This window comes from Bos taurus, chromosome 19 (assembly GCF_002263795.3).
Source record: "Bos taurus isolate L1 Dominette 01449 registration number 42190680 breed Hereford chromosome 19, ARS-UCD2.0, whole genome shotgun sequence".
In the NCBI taxonomy this organism is placed as follows: domain Eukaryota; kingdom Metazoa; phylum Chordata; class Mammalia; order Artiodactyla; family Bovidae; genus Bos; species Bos taurus.
Genome location: NC_037346.1, coordinates 36,975,520 through 37,000,962, shown reverse-complemented (window position 1 = coordinate 37,000,962; position 25,443 = coordinate 36,975,520). Strand labels below are relative to the sequence as shown.

At 38.3% G+C, this 25,443-nt stretch overlaps 1 protein-coding gene across 3 annotated transcripts in view; it reads right to left on the bottom strand.

The window, feature by feature from the left end:
- SPOP (speckle type BTB/POZ protein) overlaps nt 1-25,443 on the bottom strand; it is an 82,526-nt gene that overhangs the window by 19,427 nt on the left and 37,656 nt on the right. For 2 of the 3 annotated variants that reach the window (XM_005220571.4, NM_001075936.1), the window contains 3 exon segments: nt 17,179-17,224; nt 1,950-2,093; nt 1,196-1,317 (listed from right to left, as the gene is read on the bottom strand). In XM_005220571.4, the coding sequence (XP_005220628.1) occupies nt 1,196-1,317; nt 1,950-2,027 (200 nt within the window). In that variant the 5' untranslated portion in view covers nt 2,028-2,093; nt 17,179-17,224. 3 annotated transcript variants of the gene reach the window in all.

Here is a 25,443-nt window from a genome sequence, read left to right as displayed (position 1 = left end):
CACTGTTTTACCACGTATAATACATAGGCCGTATGTATCCATAGGCCTTGCCAGTATTATGACACTCTCTCAACAGGTGGCCCAATTTACTGCTTCTCTAGGAAGTGCATACGCCATAGACCCCTCAACACATTGTGCTGAAGATGTGAATTTAAATACAATGCCTAAGAATGCTTAAATACAATGCCTAAGAATTCTCTCAGCACCTAGTAATTCACTACTTAAGGTACATGGCCAACAAATACTAAATGAATGGAAAGTCATTGAACTTTTCAGTGGGTTAACAGGTTAAAATGGTGGTTCATAGACACGTATTCTGGTCTTTGTAGAGAGTACATGGTTGTATACATAACAGCCTGCTGCTCAAGAGAAGACACCGTTTGGAAGGGACTGACCCAGCCTCCCAGATCCTATTTCCCTTGCCACAGGGATCAACTGAGGGAACCTAGATCTAAACCAATCAGTGCACATCTGACACATTCTTGGCCACACAGTTCAGAGCAAGTTTAAAGACTGCCGGATGGTAGTGGAAGATGCCCACTGCTACTGCCAATCAACTTTCAACCACAAGGGAAGCTAATCTTGAGATGCTCTCCACAAACAGTGTGGAGAGCAGGGCAGAGCAGAGAGTGCTGGGATCCTTAATCTAACCACTGGGCTGGCTCTTGGATCAAATTACCTTAAAAGATATCCTATAGCCTGGGCATTCCAGTTACAAGTAAATAAATCTCCTTTGTTTAAAAACAGGCAATCTAAAAATCAAGAGCTATTACATTATAAAATCTAGATTTTCTGTTTTTCTTGAAAAATCAGAGAATCTGGCAATGCTCAGACCTTATTCACATGTGGCTATCATCAGGGGGAGCCGTAGCCACCACTTCTTTTAGGACACTAACTAGTTTGCAAAGTGGTCAACATTCACACCAGGTACGGATATTATTTACAATACTGGCCCTCTTAACTCACTGACTTTACTCCACAGCCATTGGAGCTTGCTGACCCCGATACACTCACCGAACTAATTCAACAAACGTAACAGTGAGCATCTGTTATGTATCAGATACTGGGGAATAAATAAAGAACAAAACAAAGTCCCTGCCATCAAGGATCTTATGTTCCAGTCAGTCTTCCATGAAGCCAAGCAAAACAGGCAACTTTTAGAAAAGTTTTTACAGCTAAATGTATTCTTCCTCACCATTTCAGTTTATCATTGGCTCCTGATGAAAAGGTTGAACTTTTAATGACTTCACCCATTTCCTCCCGGCAAAAGCTAAAGTTATTGATGGTCCACATGTAGGAGAACTTCACTACCTTGATCTGTTGATAGAAAACCAGGAAGTAATTATATAGGAAGTGAGCAACCTGAAAAACAGGCTGGAGATCAGATAATTTCCCCCTCCCTCCCTGTGCATAATCCCATAGGAAGATAGCACTGTTCGGCCAGCATAGAGGCTCAGCCTTTTCCATCCCTCATCTACATTTTAAGAAATCTCACAGTGATCCACTGCTTCCACTGCTTTTCTTTTCAGTTTCTGAGAAATACTGGATGGAAAATGAGAGAAGCACAGACAATGCTGGGAAAGCATGTGATTAAGCCACACCTAAAATGAACCTCTGCTCAGAGCAGTGTTTAATGATTTAGATATTGATACCACTGCCTGGGGTTGCAAATCTCAAACCTAGTATCCCCTTGAGTTGCCCAACAAAGTCACACATTACTATCAAGGAAGATGTAGAGAGTAGATCTAGTTTCGAAGATTCCCCTCCTTCAACCTCCTATGAAAAACAGCGGCCTAGGCCATTCAGATTCCTCGTAGAAAACCAAGGAATGGAAAGCTGACATGTACTTTATCTATTTGACATGTATGACTCAGAGAAAGCAGGAAAGCCAACATAGAAAACAAACCTGACTCCTTTTGTCCACCAAAATCCTCCCAAGAAGTACCTACCTGTGTGTAGCACCAGCTCTCAGCTACAGGGCCACTCGACATTTCTGCCGGAGGTGGAGGACTTGGAACCCTTGACATCGCCAGTTTGAAGGTTAAACAAGATTTCCGAAGTCAGGGGACAAAAACTTCTATTGTTTCTTCACCCTGGTTGATGGAAGAAGCAAGAGAATTTTATTAGCATACTATCCTACTACTTCCATTTGACCTTCCAAAGACTGGAAACTTTGTCTCCAGCCTGGAATGCTTTCCCGTTATCATTCAAATGACTCCTTAGCATTCAATGTTAACTTCAGGGAACATCACCTAACCTAAGGCAATCTCCTCATCACAAGGATATAATCCTGTTTTAATTTTCTGCATAAAACTAATTTAATTATTTATATAACATATATAATTTATATAATTATAAGATAATTATCTTACCAAATGAATTTACTCAAAGGGTACTTAAAGTAGGGGCTTCCTTGATAGCTCAACAGGTAAATATGCCTGCAATGCAGGAGACACAGAAAACACGGAAGGAAATGGCAACCCACTCCAGTATTTTTGCCTAGAAAATCCCATGGACAGAGGAACCTGGTGGGCTACAGACCATGGGGTCACAAAGAGTCGGACACAACTGAGTGACTTGCTAAAGAGGAGACAGCATGGTGAACACCACACACAGGTTTACTACTGGCTCCTTCCCTTGGGGGTACAAATACAAATACTCCTAAAGGAAAATAACCTTGTTATCTTTCCAACTACTGTCTTATCTTCTACACTTCAGTGCAAACTTATTAATAAGAATAGTCCTAAAAAAAAAAAAAAAAAAAAGAATAGTCCTTGGGAGGGAGGTTCACAAAGAGGGGACCTATGTATACCTATGGCTGATTTATGTTGATATATGGCAGAAACCAACACAGTATTGTAAAGCAATTATCCTCCAATTAAAAATAAATTTAAAAAGAAAAGAACAGTCTTCTATTTCTTAACCTATTGTTAGCTGCTCTCTCGAAGGGCAACATTTACCCGTCTTAGATGTGTTCCTTTCTATGTAGCATTAACAATCTCTCATTACACTTCACCAGTATCTGATTTTCCAGATTCTTCTCCTTGCTTTCTCTGTTTTCTGATCATTCTGCAATATCTTTTATTGGATTTTCTTACTTCACTGTTGTTCCCATGGTTTAATATTGAATCATTTTCTCAAACTACATTCTCTTTTGTGGTAATTTTATTCACAACAGCGTCAAATTTCTGTCTTTATATAATTTCTGTCTTTTTCCCACATCTCCAACTCTGACCTCTCTCATAAGCCTCAGACCATTCCTAAATAATTGCTACACATCTCAACAGGGTGTCCCAGTAGCAAACCAAATCCAACTCAAAATTCTCCCCTTCAGGGTCTTTCTAAACATAAAAGACATTAAAAACAGTGGTGAATACAATTTTTAAGTACTATGAACAAAGCCAAAAACAAACAGCGCTTACAATACATGGCAAAGAGTTAGCTGTATTAACACAAGTAATACATAAATTGTTTCTACAAAATAAATAAGAAAAAGACCAACTATCCTATAAAAATACCAGCCACAAAAAGTAAATAAAATAGTTCTTTGTTTAAACACTGTATACCTATCAGGTTTGGAATGGGTTCAAGAATTTCTATTTGTAACAAGTCTGGACATGGAACAACAGACTGGTTCCAAATAGGGGAAGGAGTATGTCAAGACTGTGCATTGTCAGCCTGCTTATTTAACTTATATGCAGAGTACATCATGAGAAATGCTGGGCTGGAGGAAGCACAAGCTGGAATCAAGATTGCTGGGAGAAATATCAATAACCTCAGATATGCAGATGACACCACCCTTATGGCAGAAAGTGAAGAACTAGAGAGCCTCTTGATGAAAGTGAAAGTGGAAAGTGAAAAAGTTGGTTTAAAGCTCAACATTCAGAAAACTAAGATCATGGCATCCGGTCCCATCACTTCATGGCAAACAGATGGGGAAACAGTGGAAACAGTGACAGACTTTACTTTTTTGGGCTCCAAAATCACTGCAGATGGTGACTGTAGCCATGAAATTAAAAGACGCTTGCTCCTTGGAAGGAAAGTTATGACCAACATAGAAAGCATATTAAAAAGCAGAGACATTACTTTGCCAACAAAGGTCCGTCTAGTCAAGGCTATGGTTTTTCCAGTAGTCATGTATGGATGTGAGAGTTGGATTATAAAGAAAGCTGAGCACCGAAGAATTGATGCTTTTGAACTGTGGTGTTGGAGAAGAAAGTTGGACTGCGAGGAAATTCAACCAGTCCATCCTAAAGGAGATCAGTCCTGAGTGTTCATTGGAAGGACTGATGTTGAAGCTCAAACTCCAATACTTTGGCCACCTGATGCGAAGGACTGACTTACTTGAAAAGACCCTGATGCTGGGAAAGATTGAGGGCAGGAGGAGAAGGGGATGGCAGAGGATGAGATGGTTGGATGCCATCACTGACTCAATGGACATAAGTTTGGGTAAATTCCAGGAGTTGGTGATGGACAGGGAGGCCTGGCGTGCTGTGGTCCATGGAGTCACAAAGAGTCGGATACAACTGAGCGACTGAAGGGAACTGAACAAGTTCCCAGGTGACCTTGATGTGCTGGTTTTGAGAACCACTGCCCTAGAGAAACTGCCCATAGGCACAAGAAGACATGGACAAGGTCATTCAATGTGGCAGTTATAAACAACTAAAAATCCAGTAGGAGGGAAATAGGTAACTAAATTGGGTTATTTCCATACAATGAAAAACTATTTCAGGATTTAAAAGCAATGAACTGCACCAAGGAGATAAGATCAAACACAATACTAATGAAAAAGAGTTTTGGAATGTCTTGTGCGGTACATTATTTACACAAATTTAAGATTTATATATTATTTACAGATATTTGCATACAGTTCAGTTCAGTCGCTCAGCCATGTGTTGACTCTTTGTGACCCCATGGACTGCAGCACACCAGGCTTCTCTGTCACCAATTCCAGGAGCCTGCTCAAACTCATGTGCATCGAGTCAGTGATGCCATCCAACCATCTCATCCTCTGTCGTCCCCTTCTCCTCCTGCCTTCAATCTTTCCCAGCATCACGGTATTTTCAAATGCGTCAGTTATTCGCATCAAGTGGCCAAAGGATTGGAATTTCAGCTTAAGCATCAATCCTTCCAATGAATATTCAGGACTGATTTCCTTTAGGATGGACTGGTTGGATCTCCCTGCAGTCCAAGGGACTCTCAAGAGTCTTCTTCAACACCACAGTTCAAGAGCACCAATTCTTCAGTGTTCAGCTTTCTTTATGGTCCAACTCTCACACCCATACGTGACTACTGGAAAAACCATAGCCTTGACTAGACAGACCCTTATCAGTAATGTCTCTGCTTTTTAATATGCTGTCTAGGTTGGTCATAACTTTCCTTCCAAGGAGCAAGTGTCTTTTAATTTCATGGCCGCAGTCACCATGTGCAGTGATTTTGGAGGCCAAGAAAATAAAGTCTGTCACTGTTTCCATTGTTTCACCATCTATTTGCCATGAAGTGATGGGACCCAATGCCATGATCTTAGTTTGTTGAATGTTCAGTTTTAATGCATACAGTAGAAGTGAAAAAAATCAATGACAAGCTATGTAGCAGATTCAGGATGAGAGAGCAAGAAAGAATGAAGCTGGGAAAAGAATGCAAGACATTTCAAGTTGATCTCTCACATTTCTTTTAAAATTATGACAACCTAAGGCAAATATGACGATACAAATGTCATTTAATTTGGGATGACAGCTACTGTTGTGTATAATATCCTTTGTACTGTTCTACTTTATCTTTAAAATATATTAATTGTAGGAATAGTATAAAATGATATACTTATTTCATTATATCATACACTGTCTGCTACTGCTGCTGCTAAGTAGCTTCAGTCATGTCCAACTCCGTGCCATCCCACAGACGGCAGCCCACCAGGCTCCCCCGTCCCTGGGATTCTCCAGGCAAGAACACTGGAGTGGGTTGCCATTTCCTTCTCCAACGTATGCAAGTGAAAAGTGAAAGTGAAGTCGCTCAGTCGTGCCAGACTCTTAGCGACCCCATGGACTGCAGCCCACCAGGCGCCTCCATCCGTGGGATTTTCCAGGCAAGAGCACTGGAGTGGGGTGCCACATTGTCCAGTTTATAATATATAAGGGAGAAATTTCTCTCCCAAACTCCTGGTTTATTTTTAGTTAGGGACAGACAATATGAATCTTCTAAATGTCTGTGTTTGTCCTCTGTGCTTGCCTACAATGAAGCTCTGAGACAAATCTGTCTTGAAACTACAGGCTCACATGCTCATTCTATATAGCTCATATTATTACTGTACTATAGCTTTATTATTTTCTTAACACTGTTACTAATTTTGCTGTAAGTCCTTAAACTGTTTAGTTTACTCTTTGATATGTTAAGTATTTCTGGAAACTGCCTCAAATCCTTCATAGAAAGAGGTATAAATGAATAACTTTCCCCTGCCCCCAAACCACTCAACTCATACACATTCAGTAGCTACTTAAGTAATAAGCATGGAACAGTATTAGTAAAATATAGGGCACCCTCACAGAGTAATACCACTAGTATTACCAGAGTCCCTACTGGTTTTAACACTATCCTACATATGTTTATAATTAAAATATCCCATGTAATCACAGATGAAGTTAAGACATATACACATAATGTGCTATTTTACTTAAGCCAGCAAACTAAGCAGGGCAATGGTCTTTGGGCCTCCCTGGTTTATGCGATTCAAGATTTCATGATAATATCAAGAAAAGAGACCTGTGATCAAGATAGGCTTGCATTTGATGGAAAACACATTCTCACCCCATGGGCTACAGCCTGCCAGGCTCCTCTGTCCAGGGATTCTCCAGGCAAGAATATTGGAATGGGTAGCCATTCCCTTCTTTAAAGGATCCTCCTGGATCCAGGGATGGACCCGGGGTATCTCCTGTATTGCAGGTAGATTCTTTACCATCCGAGTCACCAGGGAAGCCCATTTATTTGTCTAGTAGTAAACGCACCTTAGGCAGTTTTATAAATCCAGTTACCATTACTGCCAGTAGGAACCAGAATGGAATTTCAAAATTCCCGATTAAAACTATCTTTTGGGCAGGCTGGCAATGAAGATGTGAATTTTACACGTTAGTTAAGAGCATAAAACTTGGCTCTGTGGGTGTGAGGTGCAGGCTCAGCTCAATATTGATGGATCATAAAATACTCATTTGAGTTTATTGTTAAAGTTTAAAAAATACTTCAAACTTATCTAAAAATTAATAATTTTGGAATTCTCTAGGCCTAAGAAAAAAACAAGTTTAAAAGCCAGCTTATTTTAATGGATTAACTTTTGCTACAGAGCTATGGTCCATTATCACAACCAGAAAATAAAATACAACTTGTCTTGGTCATTGTTTCCTATCTTTTTTGTTTCTCATTTATTCTGTACACAAGTCTTTGTGTGTTTTTTGTTGTTGTTTTTTTTTTAAATATTACCCACCCGTCTTCCAATTGTTTAAAAATGTCCAACCCAGCAGTCAGTAGAACTAGAGAATCAGTTTTAGACTCTAAGGAGCTCTAGCCACACAACCTGCTGGAAAGGAAACTGACTAGGACAGCACAAGTCTAATTAATTTCACTCAGAGTAGGCACCATGTGCAAACACATGCTCATCAGCAAAGTAGTCTGGTGGTACATGAACTCTTCAGCACTTCATGCCAATTGCCACAGATGCCCAGCAGAAAAACAATTTTAGAAAAGAGGAGGTCTATTTGAGGGTCATGGTTTGAGAATTTTTAGGAGACAACAAGCATCAACATAGACTGTTCCTGGCTTCAAACAAGTTAAAACAAGACTTTCCAAGTTCTCTAACAAGAAATTTATTTTCCAAAGCTTAGCAAACTTCCCAGTATGCTGACAACTCGGAGGCTGAACGTATCTGTTACATGTGCGCTAAGTTGCTTCAGTCGTGTGCGACTCTTTGCAATCCTATGGACTGTACCCTACCAGGCTCCTCTGTCCGTGGATTTTCCAGGCAAGAATACTGGAGTGGGTTGCCATTTCCTTCTCCGAGGGGATTTTCCCGACCCAGGGATCCAACCCAAGTTCTCTTATGTCTCCTGCATTGACAGCTGTGTTCTTTACCACCAGCGCCACCTGGGAAGCCCTATCTGTAATATACTACCATTTATTTTCCTGTTCACTCCATTAAATCCTGACCTGTGAGTCTACACCTCTTCTGAGTGTATCTTCATTCTATAAGATGAAAAAGATTGGTTATTTTTCCCTTCATTGTGAAAACATAAATCAGTAATTCGAACTGAATTCTTATGTAATCAGGATAATTCCAGGATAGAAGATGAATTCCCTGTACAATAGAGAGAAACATCCCAATAATTTAACCTGTGGTATATGCTAGAGCTAGGCTAGACATTCTCTGCAAAATGTTATACAGACAGCTTGTGTAGTTTTCTTTTTTTCTTTCTTTTTAGTGGAAAAAGGATTCAACCCTTAAGGATTTTAAAAAAAAAATTTTTATTTTGAATTGGGGTTTAGCTGATTAACAAACAATGCTAATAACTGAGAATTCCAGGTGAAATTATCAATGCTAATAAATGATAACTGCAGGTGAACAGCAAAGGGAATCACCCATACATATACACATATCCATTCTCCTGACAGCTCGTGCAGTTTCAAATCTTTTATTCCTTATAAGCATTCTTCCATCTTCAATCTAATCCACATCATCCAGAGAATTTTTTTTAAAAAACAGTTAATACAGGCATATCACATAATGGTATCTTTATATCTATCAGTCTTAAAATTACAGGATAAAATTATGGAGATACTAGACTGAATCATTGTTTTTGTAGGCCAAAGATAGTCAAAAATTGGCAATTTCATATGGTTTAATACATAAACATGCACAAGCTAGAAGGCTGGGAATATGGCTTCTTGCCAAAGCATAGTTTTTTAGGGACTTTTTAAAAACCTGTAACTTTTTTTTTTCATGGTTTAAAGCCTGGTACAGTTTCCAACTAAGGAAAAAATCTCAATGTCGTTAACTATTTTAAACTTGAGAGACGTCTGCATTTTCCAAAACAGAAGATGCCAAAAAGACTGTTCACACACACACAAAACTATAGAAAGACTTGGGTGTATTCATTTTTAAGAAACTTTTGGGACCTCAAAGGAGTGTCTGTATTTCTTCCGTTACATATCCTTAATCATGTACAGCCCAGGAGGTAGTATCTTCTTTCTCATTACCCTATAAATTACAGGACATACTGATTTCCTCTGCTGCAAGGTTTGAAAGACTTTTGAATATCTGTTATGAGTAAACTTTTTGCAGTTCAGTCTAGTCGGTGCCCTGCTTAGTTGTTCAGTCATGTCTGACTCTTTGCGACCCTATGGACTGTAGCCAGTCAGGCTCCTCTGTCCACCGGGATTCTCCAGGCAAGAATACTGGAGTGGGTTGCCATGCCCTCCTAGAGCGAATCTTCCCAACTCAGGGATCGAGCCCAGGTCTCTCGAATTGCAGGTGGATTCTTTATCATCTGAGCCACTAGGGAAGCCCTCAATGTAGTCTAATAAAATACTAAATGCACTTAAAAAAAAAAAATTTAGAGACACTTCTTAAAATGAAACCAGGGGCAATCAAGAGAGATTTCAATCAGCAAAGGAAGCCTGGGGTTTCTCATGTCTCATGTCAGGTACACTCTTCCTAAAATTTATAAGTTAAAGATGACTGCTTTTTTAAAAAAACTGAGATATAACTGACATGTAACACTGTATTTTTTTTTTAATTCTATAACATGGGGATTTAGAATTGAGTGACTCTAAAGAGGAAGAAGAAAAAGATCAACAGCTTAACAGAAAAATAGGCAAAAAACAGCCAATGGTTTACAGACAAATAAATATCAATGGCTCTTAAATATGTGAAAACAAGTTCAACTCTCATTTATAATGGATAAATGCAGAGTAAACCACACATTAATTCACCCAGCCATAAAATGTTTGATAACAATTGCCTAAGGTAAGGAGAAAAGGAAATGGCAACCCACTCTAGTGTTCTTGCCTGGAGAATCCCAGGGATGGCAGAGCCTGGTGGGCTGCTGTCTATGGGGTCACACAGTTGGACACGACTGAAGTGACTTAGCAGCAGGGTAAGGAGAACATTTCCGATTGGAGTATAAACTGTTATAAAGTCCATGAAGGGAAATATATATCGAAATGAATAAGAAATGCATATACCCTTTGATCTAACAGTTCCATATAGAAATTTATCCTACTGATACATTTAATATGACAAATATAAAAGGTTTTTCAATGTGGCACTATTTGCAATCACAACAACTTAAAAAAAGGAAATAACCTGAAAGTCCATCAGCAGGGGATTAATTAAATAAATTATGGTATAGACAATGTAATAATACTATTTATTTTAAAAAGGTATGGGGAAGCTCCTTCTATCTAAACACACAAAAATACTTAGTGTGTGTGTATAAAATATCTCTGTAAAGCTATACAAGACTCTAGGGACACTGGCTACTTCCAAGGAAGGAAACTGGTACTTGGGTGGGAAGGAGAATTTCCATTATGTTCCCTTTTGTACTTACTGAATTTTGAACTACGTGACTATATTACCTTTTCAAATAGTGAATAAAAATATCTTAAAGAGAATCAGCAGACTTTACAATTAATTCCTCTAAGGTATGAGACAGCTTATAAATCAGATCCTTATGAGAAACAAGACAGGAATTCTTGAGTGGTTTCCACTGTTATCCAAATAAAATCTGCCTTTTGTCATGACGGTCAAAGCTTCAGTATATCTCTTGACCTCACCTAACACTTAACTCTTCTCAGTCATCAGGCTTTAGTTACTCAGGCCTTTAGTTCTATCTGGTGAACACATCAGGCTCTTTCCCAAAGCTCTTTCTTTCCTCATATATTTTCACAGCTGGCTTCTTCTTGTCATTTAGGTGTCCTGTCAAATGTAGTATCCACAGACAGGTCATCCCTGACCACGGGTTCAGAAGCAGTCCTCACTTATAGCCTCTTTCATCACATTACCCTGTTTACATTTCTTTTTCCTTTTTTTAACTTCAAAGTTTTTATTTTGTATTGGGAATATGGTCAGTTAACAACGCTGTGGTAGTTTCAGGTGAACAGCGAAGGGACTCAACCATACATACACATGTATCCATTCTCCCCCAAAGCCCCTTCCCATCCAGGCTGGCACACAACATTGAGCAGAGGTGCATGTGTTATACAATAGGTTTTGTTGGTTATCCATTTTAAATACAGCAGTGTGTAGATGACCCTCCCAAAGTCCCTAACTATCCCTCCCCCTGGCAACCATGCGTTTAATCAGACAGAGGAGAAATATCCTATGACACCCCTTACATGTGGAATCTAAAAAGAAATGATACAAATGAACTTACTTTACAAAACAAGAAAGACTCACAAATTCAGTAAACGAACTTACATTTTTTTAGTACCACTATCTGAAATTGCCTTGTTTTTATATTTTCACTTGTCTACTGTCTCTCCCATTAAGAAGTTAAAGCACCATGAGAGAACAGCATTCCCCTATGCCTAAAATGGTATCATAATAGGTAGTCAATAAATATTTGTTCAATTAAATTGCTACTGACTAACTAGACTACTGTCTTTTGGGATCATATTTTTCTTTAATGAGCTCTAGTTAACAGGAGTTGCTGAATGAGTAACAGCTATAGGAATCCAAGCATACTTTTAAAACAAAATATGACATCCCTGGTGGTCCAGTGGTTAAGAATCTGCCTTCCAACGTAGGGGATGAGGGTTCACTCCCTGATGGGGAACTAAGATTCCACATGTCACAGTGCAACTAAGCCTAGGCATATACTCTGAGAAAACCACAATTTAAAATGACACATGTAAAAAATATATATATGTGCATGTACTCCACCAAATGACACATGTACCCCAGTGTTCACTGCAACACTATTTACAACAGCCAGGACATGGTGACTCAGATGGTCAAGAACCTGCCTGCAATGTGGGAGACCCAGGTTCAATCTCTGGGTTGGGAAGATCCCCTAGAGAAGGAATGGCAACCCACTCCATATCCTTGTCTGGAGAATCCCATGGACAGAGGAGCCTGATGGACTACAGTCCATGGGGTCACAGAGAGTCAGCTATGACTAACACTTTCACTTTCAGGACAAGGAACAACCTAAATGTCCATCTACAGATGAACGGATAAAGAAGATGAGGCACATATGTACAAGGGAATATTACTCAGCTATAAAAAGGAACAAAACTGGGTGGCTGGTAGAAATGTGGATGGACCCAGAGTCTGTCATACAAAGTGAAGTAAATCAGAAAGAGAAAAATATCATATATTAATGCATATATGTGGAACCCAGAAAAATGGTACCGATGAACCTATTTCCAGGGCAGGAATAGAGGCACAGACATAAAGAATGGACACGTGGACACAGGGAGGTAAAAGCAGGGTGAGACGAATCGGGAGATTAGGACTGACATATATACGCTACCATGTGTAAAACAGCTAGCGGGAAGCTGCTGAGGAGTTCAGCTCAGCGATGATCTACAGGGGTGAGGCGGAGGGCGTGGGAGGGAGGTCCAAGAGGGAGGGGACATACGCATACATACAGCGGGTTCATTTCACTGTGCTACAGAAACCAACACAGCAGTGTAAAACAATTACACTACCAAAAAAAAACTTAACGGTTCATCTTCAGTTTTAAAGAACTAATTTAATACATTCCAAAACTACATTCTTCTTTGATTAAAAAAAAAAAAATCCAAGAAAAGTTGAGAAAAAAGAGAAATGTGCAGGGCTAAATGGGAAGTTCCTGAACCCACAACGGTTAAGACAAACATCTTCCAGTGTAAGTCAATCCTGCAAGTATCATTATAGCAGCTGTCAGAAACTCATGCTAAAACTCTCAGTTATTCCAAGTTAAATTCTATATGGTAAAATTCCCATATATGGATAAAAATGAGGTAGATTATTAGCATTTACTTAGAACTGATCTATATTTTCATGTCTGACACAGGGTTTGATTCCCTTAAAACTGACATGTAGAGAAATGATAATTAACATTAAATATATGCATGTGCAAACATGTGTATAGAAACAAATATACAGAGAGAGACACAGAGATAGACACATCCACCTTTAAAACATGTCCAGACACATTGCTAAGTTTTTTCTATACCAGGCTATGATGCAGAACATATTTTCCACCATAGTCAAATATTTATCTAAGAGTTCAACTGTTCTTATATTTGTTGCATATAAGGAAAACTTAGAAGAAACTACTATACATAAGGAAAACTCAGAAACAAGTATAGTATTACATATGCATGTCAGTACCATTTAGGTTTTCCCAGTTTACAGATCTCTTAGGCAAGCATGGACTCTGAAATGACTGTGAGGATTAGGTATGATTTTCAACATAAAAAGGCTATTTTTTTTCTTCTTCTCAATGTGTTATGAGATAAGAGTTTTATAGAAATAGCCTGGCTAGTAAGGCTCATCCAAAGTCAAAATGAAGATGAACAAGAAGATATATGAAAGAATCTCAAGTCAGTGAAAGCAAAGGAATAAACAACAGACTGCCCCACTGACTTTACAGTCTTACTGCCCTTCTCTATAGGTTATAAATAACTACAAAGTGTCCTTGTCCCCAAGGAGACCTCAGCAGCCAGCTCAAAGGTTAAAATATGGAATAATTCTCAATCTGGATGCAACTTTTCCGGTTAGGAAAAAAAAATTAAAGAGCAGAAAAATTCATTGCCAATTTAAGTTAAGGGCTAGGGAATCATTCCCTCTCCCCAAAAACTATCCATTATATAAGAGAAGTTAATATAGACCTATTAGCATAATCCCCTACCCGAAATATATGTCCAGGGAGAGCATGTGCGTGGGTACATGCTAAGCTGCTTCAGTCATGTCAGGCTCTTTTCAACCCTATGGACCCATCAGGTTCCCCTGTCCACAGGATTCTCCAGGTAAGAATACTGGAGTGGGTTGCCATGCCCTGCAGGAGATCTTCCCTATCCAGGGATCGAACTCACATCTCTAATGTCTCCTGAATTGGTAAGTGGGTTCTTTACCACTAGCGTCACCTGGGAAGACCCCCAGGGAGGGCATGCTCTGCTCCAAATGCAGAGGTCTGCCCTGGAAAGAGGGAGGTGCCACTCAACAGTCTTGTAGGACTATATCTCCTTAGAACTTAAAAAGACTTCTTGGGTTTTTGTTTTGCTTTTTAATTCAGGCCCAATACATTTACATAATAACGTAAAAGAAAAAACAATTCCTGTCTCCACTTGAATGGAGGATCCTGCAGAATAAACCATGAGTGCAACAAGCACAGTTTCACAAAGTCTGGGTTCTTTCATCAGGTGATGTGCTGGTGTTAACTACTAAACCCCTGCTAGGATAAAATACAAAACAAACAAACAAAAAGCCAACTTCCTCCAACTGCTTTAAAAAAAAAAAAAAGGCAGATAGTGTTCATCAGATTAAGCTTCTCCACACATCACTTTCAAAATCCATTATTTGGGAGATGGCTAAAATAGAAAGACATGAATTCAAATCAGCAAACAAATCTGACTATAAAGGGGCTATTTCACTTCAAAGCAGATCTCTGTTCCAAAGGAAAACACCTTTAGAAAAGAAGTTAGATAGGCAGAACCAAACAATCAGCAACTTCTCTCTCTTCACTAATAATAATGTGTTGATTCCACTGAATGGCTTGGGCAAAAATCTCTAGGGCCACAAAGAGCAAACTTAGGGAAAATGAAGATTTTAACACATCCCACATGTTATCAAAGACTTCTGCTCTAGGTTGAGAAAATTTATTCTAAAACAAGAGCTGGAACAGAATTTTAAAAAAAGAAGAAGAAGGAAGAGGAAGAAGAAGAGGGACAAAACCTTCTGGTTAAGAGACTATTATATAATTATATAAAGCTTTTTTGAGATTTGAGAAGTTACAGTTTTTCACCTTCTCCTCTCAACTACAATTATGAAGAACCTTATAAAATCAAACAGCAAACAGATGAGTGGCTTGGCCTTAATACAATTTAAGCATGTCCAATCTGTAATGAATTCAAAAACTAAGGAGTCATTTTATGAAACAAATAGGCAGAGGCTGCATAACCTCACAGGGTCCTCTGGCCTTTAGAGAAGCCATATTCAACAAGCAGTTCTCTTTGCCCACCAATGTTTTAGTCAAACCTTTTAAAAATATTTCTTGTTAACACAATCTGGCTAGAGAAGGGGCCAAACAATGCATACCAAAGAAGAAATTCTAAACTGGCCTTGAGGTATACAATTTGGGATAACTTCATTAACTCAGAAGCTGAAAAGACCCACCTGCTCCAGAGGATTTGGTCTACTACAAGGGCAACCAATCCTCTTCAGCATTTACGACTACATACTATCTAGCACTGCAGACGGTGACCGCAGTCATGAAATTAAAGGATACTTGCTCTTTGGGAGGCAAGTTATGACAAACCCAGATAGTGTATTAAAAAACAGAGACATCACTTTGCCAACAAACGTCCACATAAGCAAAGCTAATTAGTCACGTACAGATGTGAGAGCTGGGTCATAAAGAAGGCTGAACACCAAAGAACTGATGTTTTGGAACTGTGGTGCCAGAGAAGACTCTTGAGAGTCCTTTGGACTGCAAGGACATCAAACCAGCCAATACTAAAGGAAATCAACTCTGGATATTCATTGGAATGACTGATGCTGACACTCTAATACTTTGGCCACCTGATGCAAAGAGCCAACTCACTGGAAAAGATTCTGATGTTGAGAAGATTGAAAGAAAAAGGAGAAAGGAATGGCAGAGGATATGATGGTTAAATAGCCATCACCAACTCAATGGACATGAATTTGAACAAACTCCGGGATCTAATGAAGGACAAGGACGCCTGGCGTGCTACAGTCCCTGAGTTTGCAAAGAGGTGGACACGACTCAGCGACTGAACAACAACCACTACCTAGTAGTATGGAATTCAGTATTCTCTGGAAACTTTCAGTGAGAGACATCTAGACCTCTCTCTAACTACAAAGGAGATACTGAGGTATATGTATGCTTTCGTTTCCTTCAAGTGTGGTCTTAAGTAGAGAAATCTGATGACTGTTTACATTGGATCCATGTTCCCTACCTAAAACCACCTGCAAAAAATAAATTCTCCTTTCCAAAGTTCTTAAAAATAAGCCAATTTCTATGGTAACGGTAAGGTTCTAACTAAACTAAATGGGACAAACGATGAGCAGCAAGTTCTCGGTTTTAAGTGTTCATTCCAAAATTCATGACGCAAGGAAAAAGTAAAACCACACAGGCAGACAAAACAGGTCAAAGTTAAAATGTCTGTCTTAACACAATTTCCTGGCTCCTGATGATTTGGCAGAATTTAAAAGATTAAAATGCAATAACACCTATTTTACCCAATAAAACTGTGTAAAAACATACATAAGCATTTAAGGTAAGAACCTCATGCCACAAGCAAAACTTTCAAGATGGTAGCTAGAATGGCAGAAATATCTAAGTTACACATAGAAAGATGAATTCTAAGGTACATACACAAAGATAATTTGCTCAAAATCAAACTCCTTTTATACAGAGTAAAATGAAGCCCATGAATTGCTTTAAGGTATCTCTTTTTATAAGCTAGAATATAAATTTCTCTGAAGATCTTTTCTAGGGAGAAAAATAATCTTACTCTAAAAATGTCCAGATCATGTATTATCAACCATTAATTAAAATTTTAAATCCAAACACCTTTTCTCGTCTCCATCATTAGTGTAAAGCCTTATCCTATATATAGCAGTCACCAGAGAAGACCTGAATAAATAACTCTGGTTTACTCCAGGAAAGAATATTTAGAATAAAACCTCTTTTGAAACCAGTTATGAAAAATGTTTAACACTGGTTGTAATGGTCATTATTAAAAAAAAAAAAAACTTACATTCTCACCTTGTATGACTTCCAACTTTACACACTATTTGCACTGAAATGAGAGAGTTTATTACACTCAAGATGTGTATTTTTTTTAAGTCATGATAAATACTTCTATGCATTTCATTCCACTTCTGTGCTCATGATCTATCTTAAACTATGTTTAAAATAAAACTATAAACTATGTTTAAAATAAAACTATGTAAAAACTCACCAAGTCAGTAGGAAGACTCTTATTTGTCTTGTCTAACAGGAAATCTCTGTGGGAAATAGAGATGATGAATCAGACTTAAGATTCTGAATCTCATACAAGTCTTTACTTAGGCTATTCTGAAAAGAGAAAATTTTACAAAAGCAAGTAATACATTAGCTAGGATTTACTAGTCAAAATTACCATTCTTGTTATCTCATCACTAGTTCTGAGTGCTCTAGTTTCTAGTCATTTCTCAAAAAGTTTATACTTAGAAATTAAAGTCAGAAAAATTCAAGTTAATTCTTCTAATGAACTGGCCTATGAATACAGCAATAATGAAATAAGTGACTTGCCCCATGTCAACATTTATAATAGGAGAGCAATCATTTTTGCCAGCAACTTCACAAAATGCTTAAAGAATTACTATCAAGTTTTCATGTAACATACCCTTTATAAAAAGTGCTCTGTGGGTCAATTACACTGAAGCAAGATGCATTTAAACAAAGCTATGTATCCTATGGTTTTAATAAACAGCTGCCACACTGAGGTTGCTGTTGAAGACTGGTGAGATATCTTAGCTAACCACTACCACCCTAAATAATCTACCATATCCTACAAAGTCATTCAAAACAAAAATAGGGATAAAAATGGTTTCTAGGCTTCTAGGAACATAAGCTAGGCAGAAAATTCTGGTGCTATCTTCCTTTTTATGAGAAAAGGAAATACTGCCTACATTGGTGATTCCTAAAAAACAGAATCTTTTCCTGAAAATGTAAATGTTATCTTTAACTGCTACCCTGGTACAAATAAGCTCCTCTTATTTTGGTTAACCAAGTCTAGTTACTATCAGCAGTGGATTTGAGCCCTCACCAAAAACCATACTAAACTACTGAATCTACAAGAGGACAAGTCGTGATTAGAAGATTTAAAATAGCAAGAGTCAGGTCAAATTTATCTAGCAGATATTTACTGAACACCAACTGTGTTTAATGTTTTGGTTTCTCAGTTAATTAGAATGCACACTTTTAGGCCTAGTGGACAAGCAAAATTTGAGTCCGACAATAATGATAAGGACTAGAAGGAACAGGAACACTTTCACCCTGTTCTGTGGGTAGAAAGACAAATCAGTACAACCATTTTGGAAATCAGTTTATTCTTGCGCCACCTGGGAAGCCCCTAACTAAAGATCCAACAATTGCACCCCCAAATATGGCCTGGAGAAAGTCCTGCACATGTCCATCAGCACATATAAATGAGAACATTCACAGCAGCAATGTTACTAACAAAAATATCAACAGAACAGATACACAAATTGTGATATATTCATGACAGGAATATATATACATGGCAATTAAATTACAGTTCTACGTAACAACACAGATGAACTTTACAAACATATAGTTGGGTTATGAAAGAAGACATAAAAGATGACATGTAGTATTATTCCATTTAATTACATAAAGTTCAAAAACAGACAAAACTAAGTTATATTGGTCTGCAATGAATCCTACGTGGTGAAATCACAATCATCTACTACCACAAATGTCAGGTCAGTGACACCTCTGAGCAGTGGCAGGGACTATGATCTACAAGGGGCTATGATCTAGAACACAGCAAGCTTCTTCTGGGTGCTAGCAATGGTATTTATAGGTATAAACGGTGGTTATACAAGGCATTAACATAAAATAGAGTATATACGGTACGCGTATATCTCCTCCAATGTCTAAGGGTGAATACAGTGTCTTCCACAGAATACATCCTTGACTTTTTTTGCAAGACAATTCAGGATAAGAACTCAGTAATAAAGCAGGGCCACCCAGGAATGAATATCTATAGACAGGCTTTCCTATTATACTTCCTTTCTCTGAATTTAAATGTAATACTTAAGATCTGTATTTCTGGGAAATTTTCAGTACTGACACAAATGTTTAAATCTTTGTGGCTCACGAGGAGCCACTAGTTAATACCCAAATTATAAGAAAAAACAAAAACTTCTGAACATAAGTATTTTTTGCCATTACCTTTTTAGCTTAATCATGGATGAAACCTCCAATGATTTCCATCTCTCTCTGAGTAAAAGCCAAAGTCCTTAAAATAACTGAAAAGGCCCTGCACAATCTGGACCTCATTACCTCTCTCGCCTCATCTCCAATTATGTTCTCTGGAGCTCTCTGTGTTCCAGCCACATTGCTCTTCTCTGCTGCTGTTTCTCAGACAGAATACGCTCGTTCCTGCCTTAGGGCTTTGTACCTGCCCTTTATCCTACCTGGATAACTCCTTCCCCAGATATTCTCTTGGCACACAACCTCACCACTGTGGGGCTTTCCCTAATAATCACCAGCTCTGTGAGGCCTTCCCTGACACCTTTAAACATGTCATCCCCAGCCCCTACAGCCACAGTCTTATTTTTCCTTCATTTTTTTTCTACAGCACATAAAGTCAACTACCATACTTTACCTGAGATGTAAAAGAAGGCAGATGTCTGTTTTGTTGCTATACCCAGACAGTGTCTGGCACATGGAAAATCAGAAATAAATACTTATTTAATAAATGATTGAATTAATCTGCGCTTTAGATTTCTATCCTTGAAAGATTAGACAGTAAGTTATACATTTGAAAAAAAGGTTTCCCCTCTCTATAAATCAAATTTGATTAACAAAGTTTTACTAAAAAGATTCAGATTTCCACTCTTATCACTACTGACTTATAGGTAAATAAAAAGTCAATATGAACTAAATTGTATCTTCCCCTAAAACAAATGTGCATGGCATGTTTTAATGATGACAATGCTGGGAAAGCCCAGAGAGACAAGTGCTCTCCTGTACTGCTGGTGCAGAACTAAGTCGCCGTAACCACTAAGGGAACTACTCAACCAGATGTGGCATAAAGACTGAGGGATTGCTTCCTTTAGTTATACTTTCTATTATTTTAAAGTTTTTTTTTTAGTGAGCATATTTTCATAAAATCAAGGAAAAAGGTGTTTTAAATAAGAATTATGCAAACAAAATATAATTCAAGAAGAAGATTCTTTTTATCATATTTTGATGCCTACAGAAACACTAAAGTCTTCTATTATGGATCCAGATGAAATATCCCAAGACGGTAACTACGGTTCAAAGAAAAAATTATTTTTGACTTAGGAACTAAAACTTTTTATAGCAGAGTTTCTAGAGTGGAAGGAAAAACAAAACTTCATGGTGCTGGTGTTCCACATAAGAACATATTTTTATTCTAAAGAAAGATTCAAAATAGAAGCATTTCTCTGCAGCATAAAACATAGGACTAATGTGATAAAGAGCAGGTAAAGAACTCCATTCAAACTTGGTGATTACAAGATAAGGAAGGTATAATTCACTGAAAACTGCCTACTGGGTGATCAGACAGATACTTCTGAACATACAGAGGTTATATTTTCCGTGGAACACTTCACCTACAATAAAGTCAGAACAAGCCCAGATCCAAAGGTTACTTTCCAACCACAATAACTTGTGACTTGAACTATTTCTTAAGGACATAAACAAATCTGTAAGAAAATACACAGGCACCTGATATTCTAGTTATATTTATTACTAACATTTCCATTTTAAGGTCTTATCAACTGCTTTTAAACATACTTAGCACATAAATTCTTAAAGACATATATTGTGTCTTAAAGACAAAGTTGATATATTCAAGAAAGGAAGTCCTACTAAAACACTTCAGCAGGTGGTAGGGGTAGGGGGGTGTATTATTAGAGAAGAGAACCAGTTTTCCTTTATAACACTTTAGCATTCCAAGTGCTCAAAGCTCTGAATGGGAACCCAGCTTTTAAAAGGGGTAAAAAAACATGCAACATAAAAATTAAAAATACACCCAACCTCACAATAATGACTAAAGTATAGTGGATAATGGAGAAGGAACTGGCAACCCACTCCAGTATCCTTGCCTGGGAAATTCCACGGACAGAGGAGTCCTGCGGGCTACAGGCCATGTGGACACGACTGAGCACGCACCCACACAGTAGATTAAAGATTCCAGAAAAAGATACAAGTAAGACACTGGTCACTGAATTATATGATCCCTAAACAAAATTTACCTGTAATAGTTCTAAGGTAAAGGCTGACACTTTTAAAATGTTTACTTTGGCTAAGAATGCTACAAAAAACTCTTTTGTAAGTATCAGCTACATTTGGATCATGCTGAATTTATAAGACAATACAAGAATTGCATGAACTGGATTGGAGATCACTCACTACTAGTCCTACATTTAATGGGTGAGACATATTTTACTAGTCCTACATTTAATGCGTGAGACATATTCTAGAAGTTAAACAGTAATAAAACATATAATGGAGAAAGGGAAAAGGTGAGTAGTCACTGATGTATACGAAAATCAGCTACTGGATATGAAACAATAAAAATGCAAAACATTAATGTAAAGGTTGCCATATTTATCCGAGTCCAGAGAGAATCCATAGGAAAAGAACATTTCAGAGCCTCTGGTCTTAGTAAAAGAAAACTGGCAAAATGGGAGAATTAAAGTAAGATATTTTGGACAAAACTCAAACCAAAAAAGCAATAACAAGGAAGGAGGAGGAAAAAACTGTATGAGGTGGTTGTTCAGTGAAGTTTTGTCTGTAATGGCAAAAAGAAAAATGGAAACGATTTAAATATCCATCATGGAGGTTTGGGGATTTGGTAAACTGAAATATTCATACAGAAGGGTAAAAAGCTAAAACGAGGTACCTAGATCTATGTGGATCCACGTGGATCTTGAAAAAAATAGAATAAATGAAAAAAGTGACTGTGATAGAATTTACACATTCACGTACACACCCTGTACTGGATGGACACGAAATTCATGGTCAGAGATTAGAGATTGTCTCTTGGGAGTGATGTGGGAAAAAGAAACTGAGAAAGTCAATCAGGAGGACTTCAACTGAAGGTGTCACAATCTCTCTACTTCTTGTTAGGCCTCTTTTTTTCCGTCCCCTCAAAAACAATAAATTCAGAGGGAACAGTAGGTTAGAAAAGCTTTAAAAAAAAAATCAACATCAGAGCAATATATTAAATACACAATAACATAGTCTGAACCAAACCAAAAAAGCCAATGAATTCAGTCCAGATCTTCTCAACAATAAAAAACTTAGCTCTTGGTTAAATACTGCCCCCAGTTAATGGGAACATAGCACTAGTGTTACTTAAGCAGAGGGAGTAAAGGGACTGACTTTATACTTCAGTAAGAATAACATACAGTAACCCAGGACATGCTCAGTCAGTTCTCACGTTTCCACAGAGCACCTTCTCCTTCCTCTTCATCATCTACCTCTAACCTCCTGAAAACCTGTCCTCCATCTTTCCCTTTCATTCACTCTCCTCTAAGACCAACCCCTTCTTCAATCACCTCAAAGAATAGTACCTGAACTCAAAGACAGATTTTTAAAAAGAAAACTTGAGCCTTTTGGAAAATGATTTAAATGCTTTTTCTTGAGCACGCCTTCAAATCTGTTTTTCCTCCCTCTTGCTTTACGTTTTCCATTCCCCAACCTGCTTTTCCCCCAGCTTTTCTCCTGCTGACCAACAGCTGCTTTCAGCTGCCAGCAAGCCTCTGGCAGGTGTACACTTCTCCTTTCTTAAGAAAACGATACTCCAAGTAAACCAAACAAAAGCCCACTCCATAGCCCAAAGAGCAAATAAAGGGGGAAAATTTTAAGTAAAAAATACTAACCACATTCTGCTGCCTTTCATTTTCATTATGGCAAGGAATAAAATTCTAACTACCAAATAAGAGAGCAAAACCAAACTTTCATTATATCATCCTCATCGCATTAATCTGTGGTTCTCTGTTTCACAAGTCATTTTGGTTAAGAATGACAAGGCCACATACAATAGGTTTATAGAGCTGAGTACTACTACAGTTTAATGGAAATCATAACCTCAAGATTCACAGTCAACATATAACCTGAACCCTCCCACCACTACCTTCCTTGTCTTTTTTGTGGGGGAGGGGTATGCTACTCTTCTCTGTATCGCTGTATTGTTCAAATTTTAGTATTTGTGCTGCCAAAGCAAGCACTTTTTTGTCGTCTTTAAAAGGACTTCTAAGGTCCTTTTGTGGTTAAGTGCTTTAAACTATATAACCGTTCCCTTACAAGCAGTAGTCAGTGCTTCACTGTCTTCAAAATACTTTCACATTCATGATTTTCTTTGGGATTTTTTTAACAGAACTGTGAGGCATGCAGGGCAAGTATTTTATAAATAAGGAAACAAACAAACAAACAAACAAAGACAATACAAATAAGGAAACAGAAGTTAAGAGGTTACAATCTATCATGGTTCAGTTCGGTTCAGTCGCTCAGTCGTGTTCCACCCTTTGCGACCCCATGGACTGCAGCATGCCAGGCCTCCCTGTCCATCACCAACTCCTGGAGTCCACCCAAATCCATGTCCATCGAGTCGATGATGGCATCCAACCATCTCATCCTCTGTCATCCCCTTCTCCTCCCGCCCTCAATCTTTCCTAGCATCAGGGTCTTTTCCAGTGAGTCAGCTCTTCACATCAGGTGGCCAAAGTACTGGAGTTTCAGCTTCAACATCAGTCCTTCCAATGAACACCCAGGACTGATCTCCTCTAGGATGGACTAGCTGGATCTACCTGCAGACCAAGGGACTCTCAAGAGTCTTCTCCAACACCACAGTTCAAAAGCATCAATTCTTCGGCGCTCAGCTTTCTTTATAGTCCAACTCTCACATCCATACATGACTACTGGAAAAACCATAGCTTTGAGTAGATGGACCTTTGTTGGCAAAGTAATGTCTCTGCTTTTGAATATGCTGTCTAGGTTGGTCATAACTTTTCCTTTTAAGGAGTAAGCGTCTTTCAATTTCATGGCTGCAATCACCATCTGCAGTGATTTTGGAGCTCCCCAAAATAAAGTCAGCCACTGTTTCCACTATTTCCCCATCTATCTGCCATGAAGTGATGGGACCGGATGCCATGATCTTAGTTTTCTGAATGTTGAGCTTTAAGCCAACTTTTTCACTCTCCTCTTTCACTTTCATCAAGAGGCCCTTTAGTTCTTCTTCACTTTCTGCCATAAGGGTGGTGTCATCTGCATATCTGAGGTTATTGCTATTTCTCCCAGCAATCTTAATTCTAGCTTGTGCTTCCTCCAGCCCAGCGTTTCTCATGATGTACTCTGCATATAAGTTAAATAAGCAGGGTGACAATATACAGCCTAGACGTACTCCTTTTCCTATTTGGAACCAGTCTGTTGTTCCATGTCCAGTTCTAAATGTTGCTTCCTGACCTGCATACAGGTTTCTCAAGAGGCAAGTCAGGTGGTCTGGTATGCCCATCTCTTTCAGAATTTTCCACAATTTATTGTGATCCACACAGTCAAAGGCTTTGGCATAGTCAATAAAGCAGAAATAGATGTTTTTCTGGAACTCTCTTGCTTTTTCGATGATCCAGCGGATGTTGGCAATTTGATCCCTGGTTCCTCTGCCTTTTCTAAAACCAGCTTGAACATCCTGAAGTTCACAGTTCATGTATTGCTGAAGCCTGGCTTGGAGAATTTTGAGCATTACTTTACTAGCGTGTGAGATGAGTGCAATTGTGCGGTAGTTTGAGCATTCTTTGGGACTGGAATGAAAACTGACCTTTTCCAGTCCTGTGGCCACTGCTGAGTTTTCCCAATTTGCTGGCATATTGAGTGCAGCACTTTCACAGCATCATCTTTCAGGATTTGAAATAGCTATCATGGTTACATGACTATTAAGAAAGTGGACTGAGTTCAGAACTCCAAGTCTTTCAGCTTCTAATCCAATACTTTAATTCCTGTGACCAGATGATTCTTAGATCAAGGATTATTCAACATGGAAGAATTGGATAAACACCCCAATAAAAGATACCTAACTATATATCCTACCTTTCAATTCTGATTTCATTTTCAAGCAGTAACTCTGTTGAAAATTGTGTTCTTTTCTTATAACAAATTCTGAGCACCATTATTATTAACACCTGGGCAAACCGTTGATAGGCTCAGGCCTACTTTCAAGACTAGAACCTGGGAAAAAAATCCTATGTCCTAATACTTTTAAAATAACTTTCTATATTTTAGCACCTAATCATCGTTAATTTTTTAAATGAAATCTCTACTGTTCTAATATGTCAGAGTTTTCCGAGTTTACCAAAAACAAACAAACACTGTCTTTTCCAGAGGAGATCTCTCTCCTTTGCCAGAAGCTTACAGAATTAAAAAGCACGATTTCTAACATTCCTTAATTATATTCATTTGAGAAGTG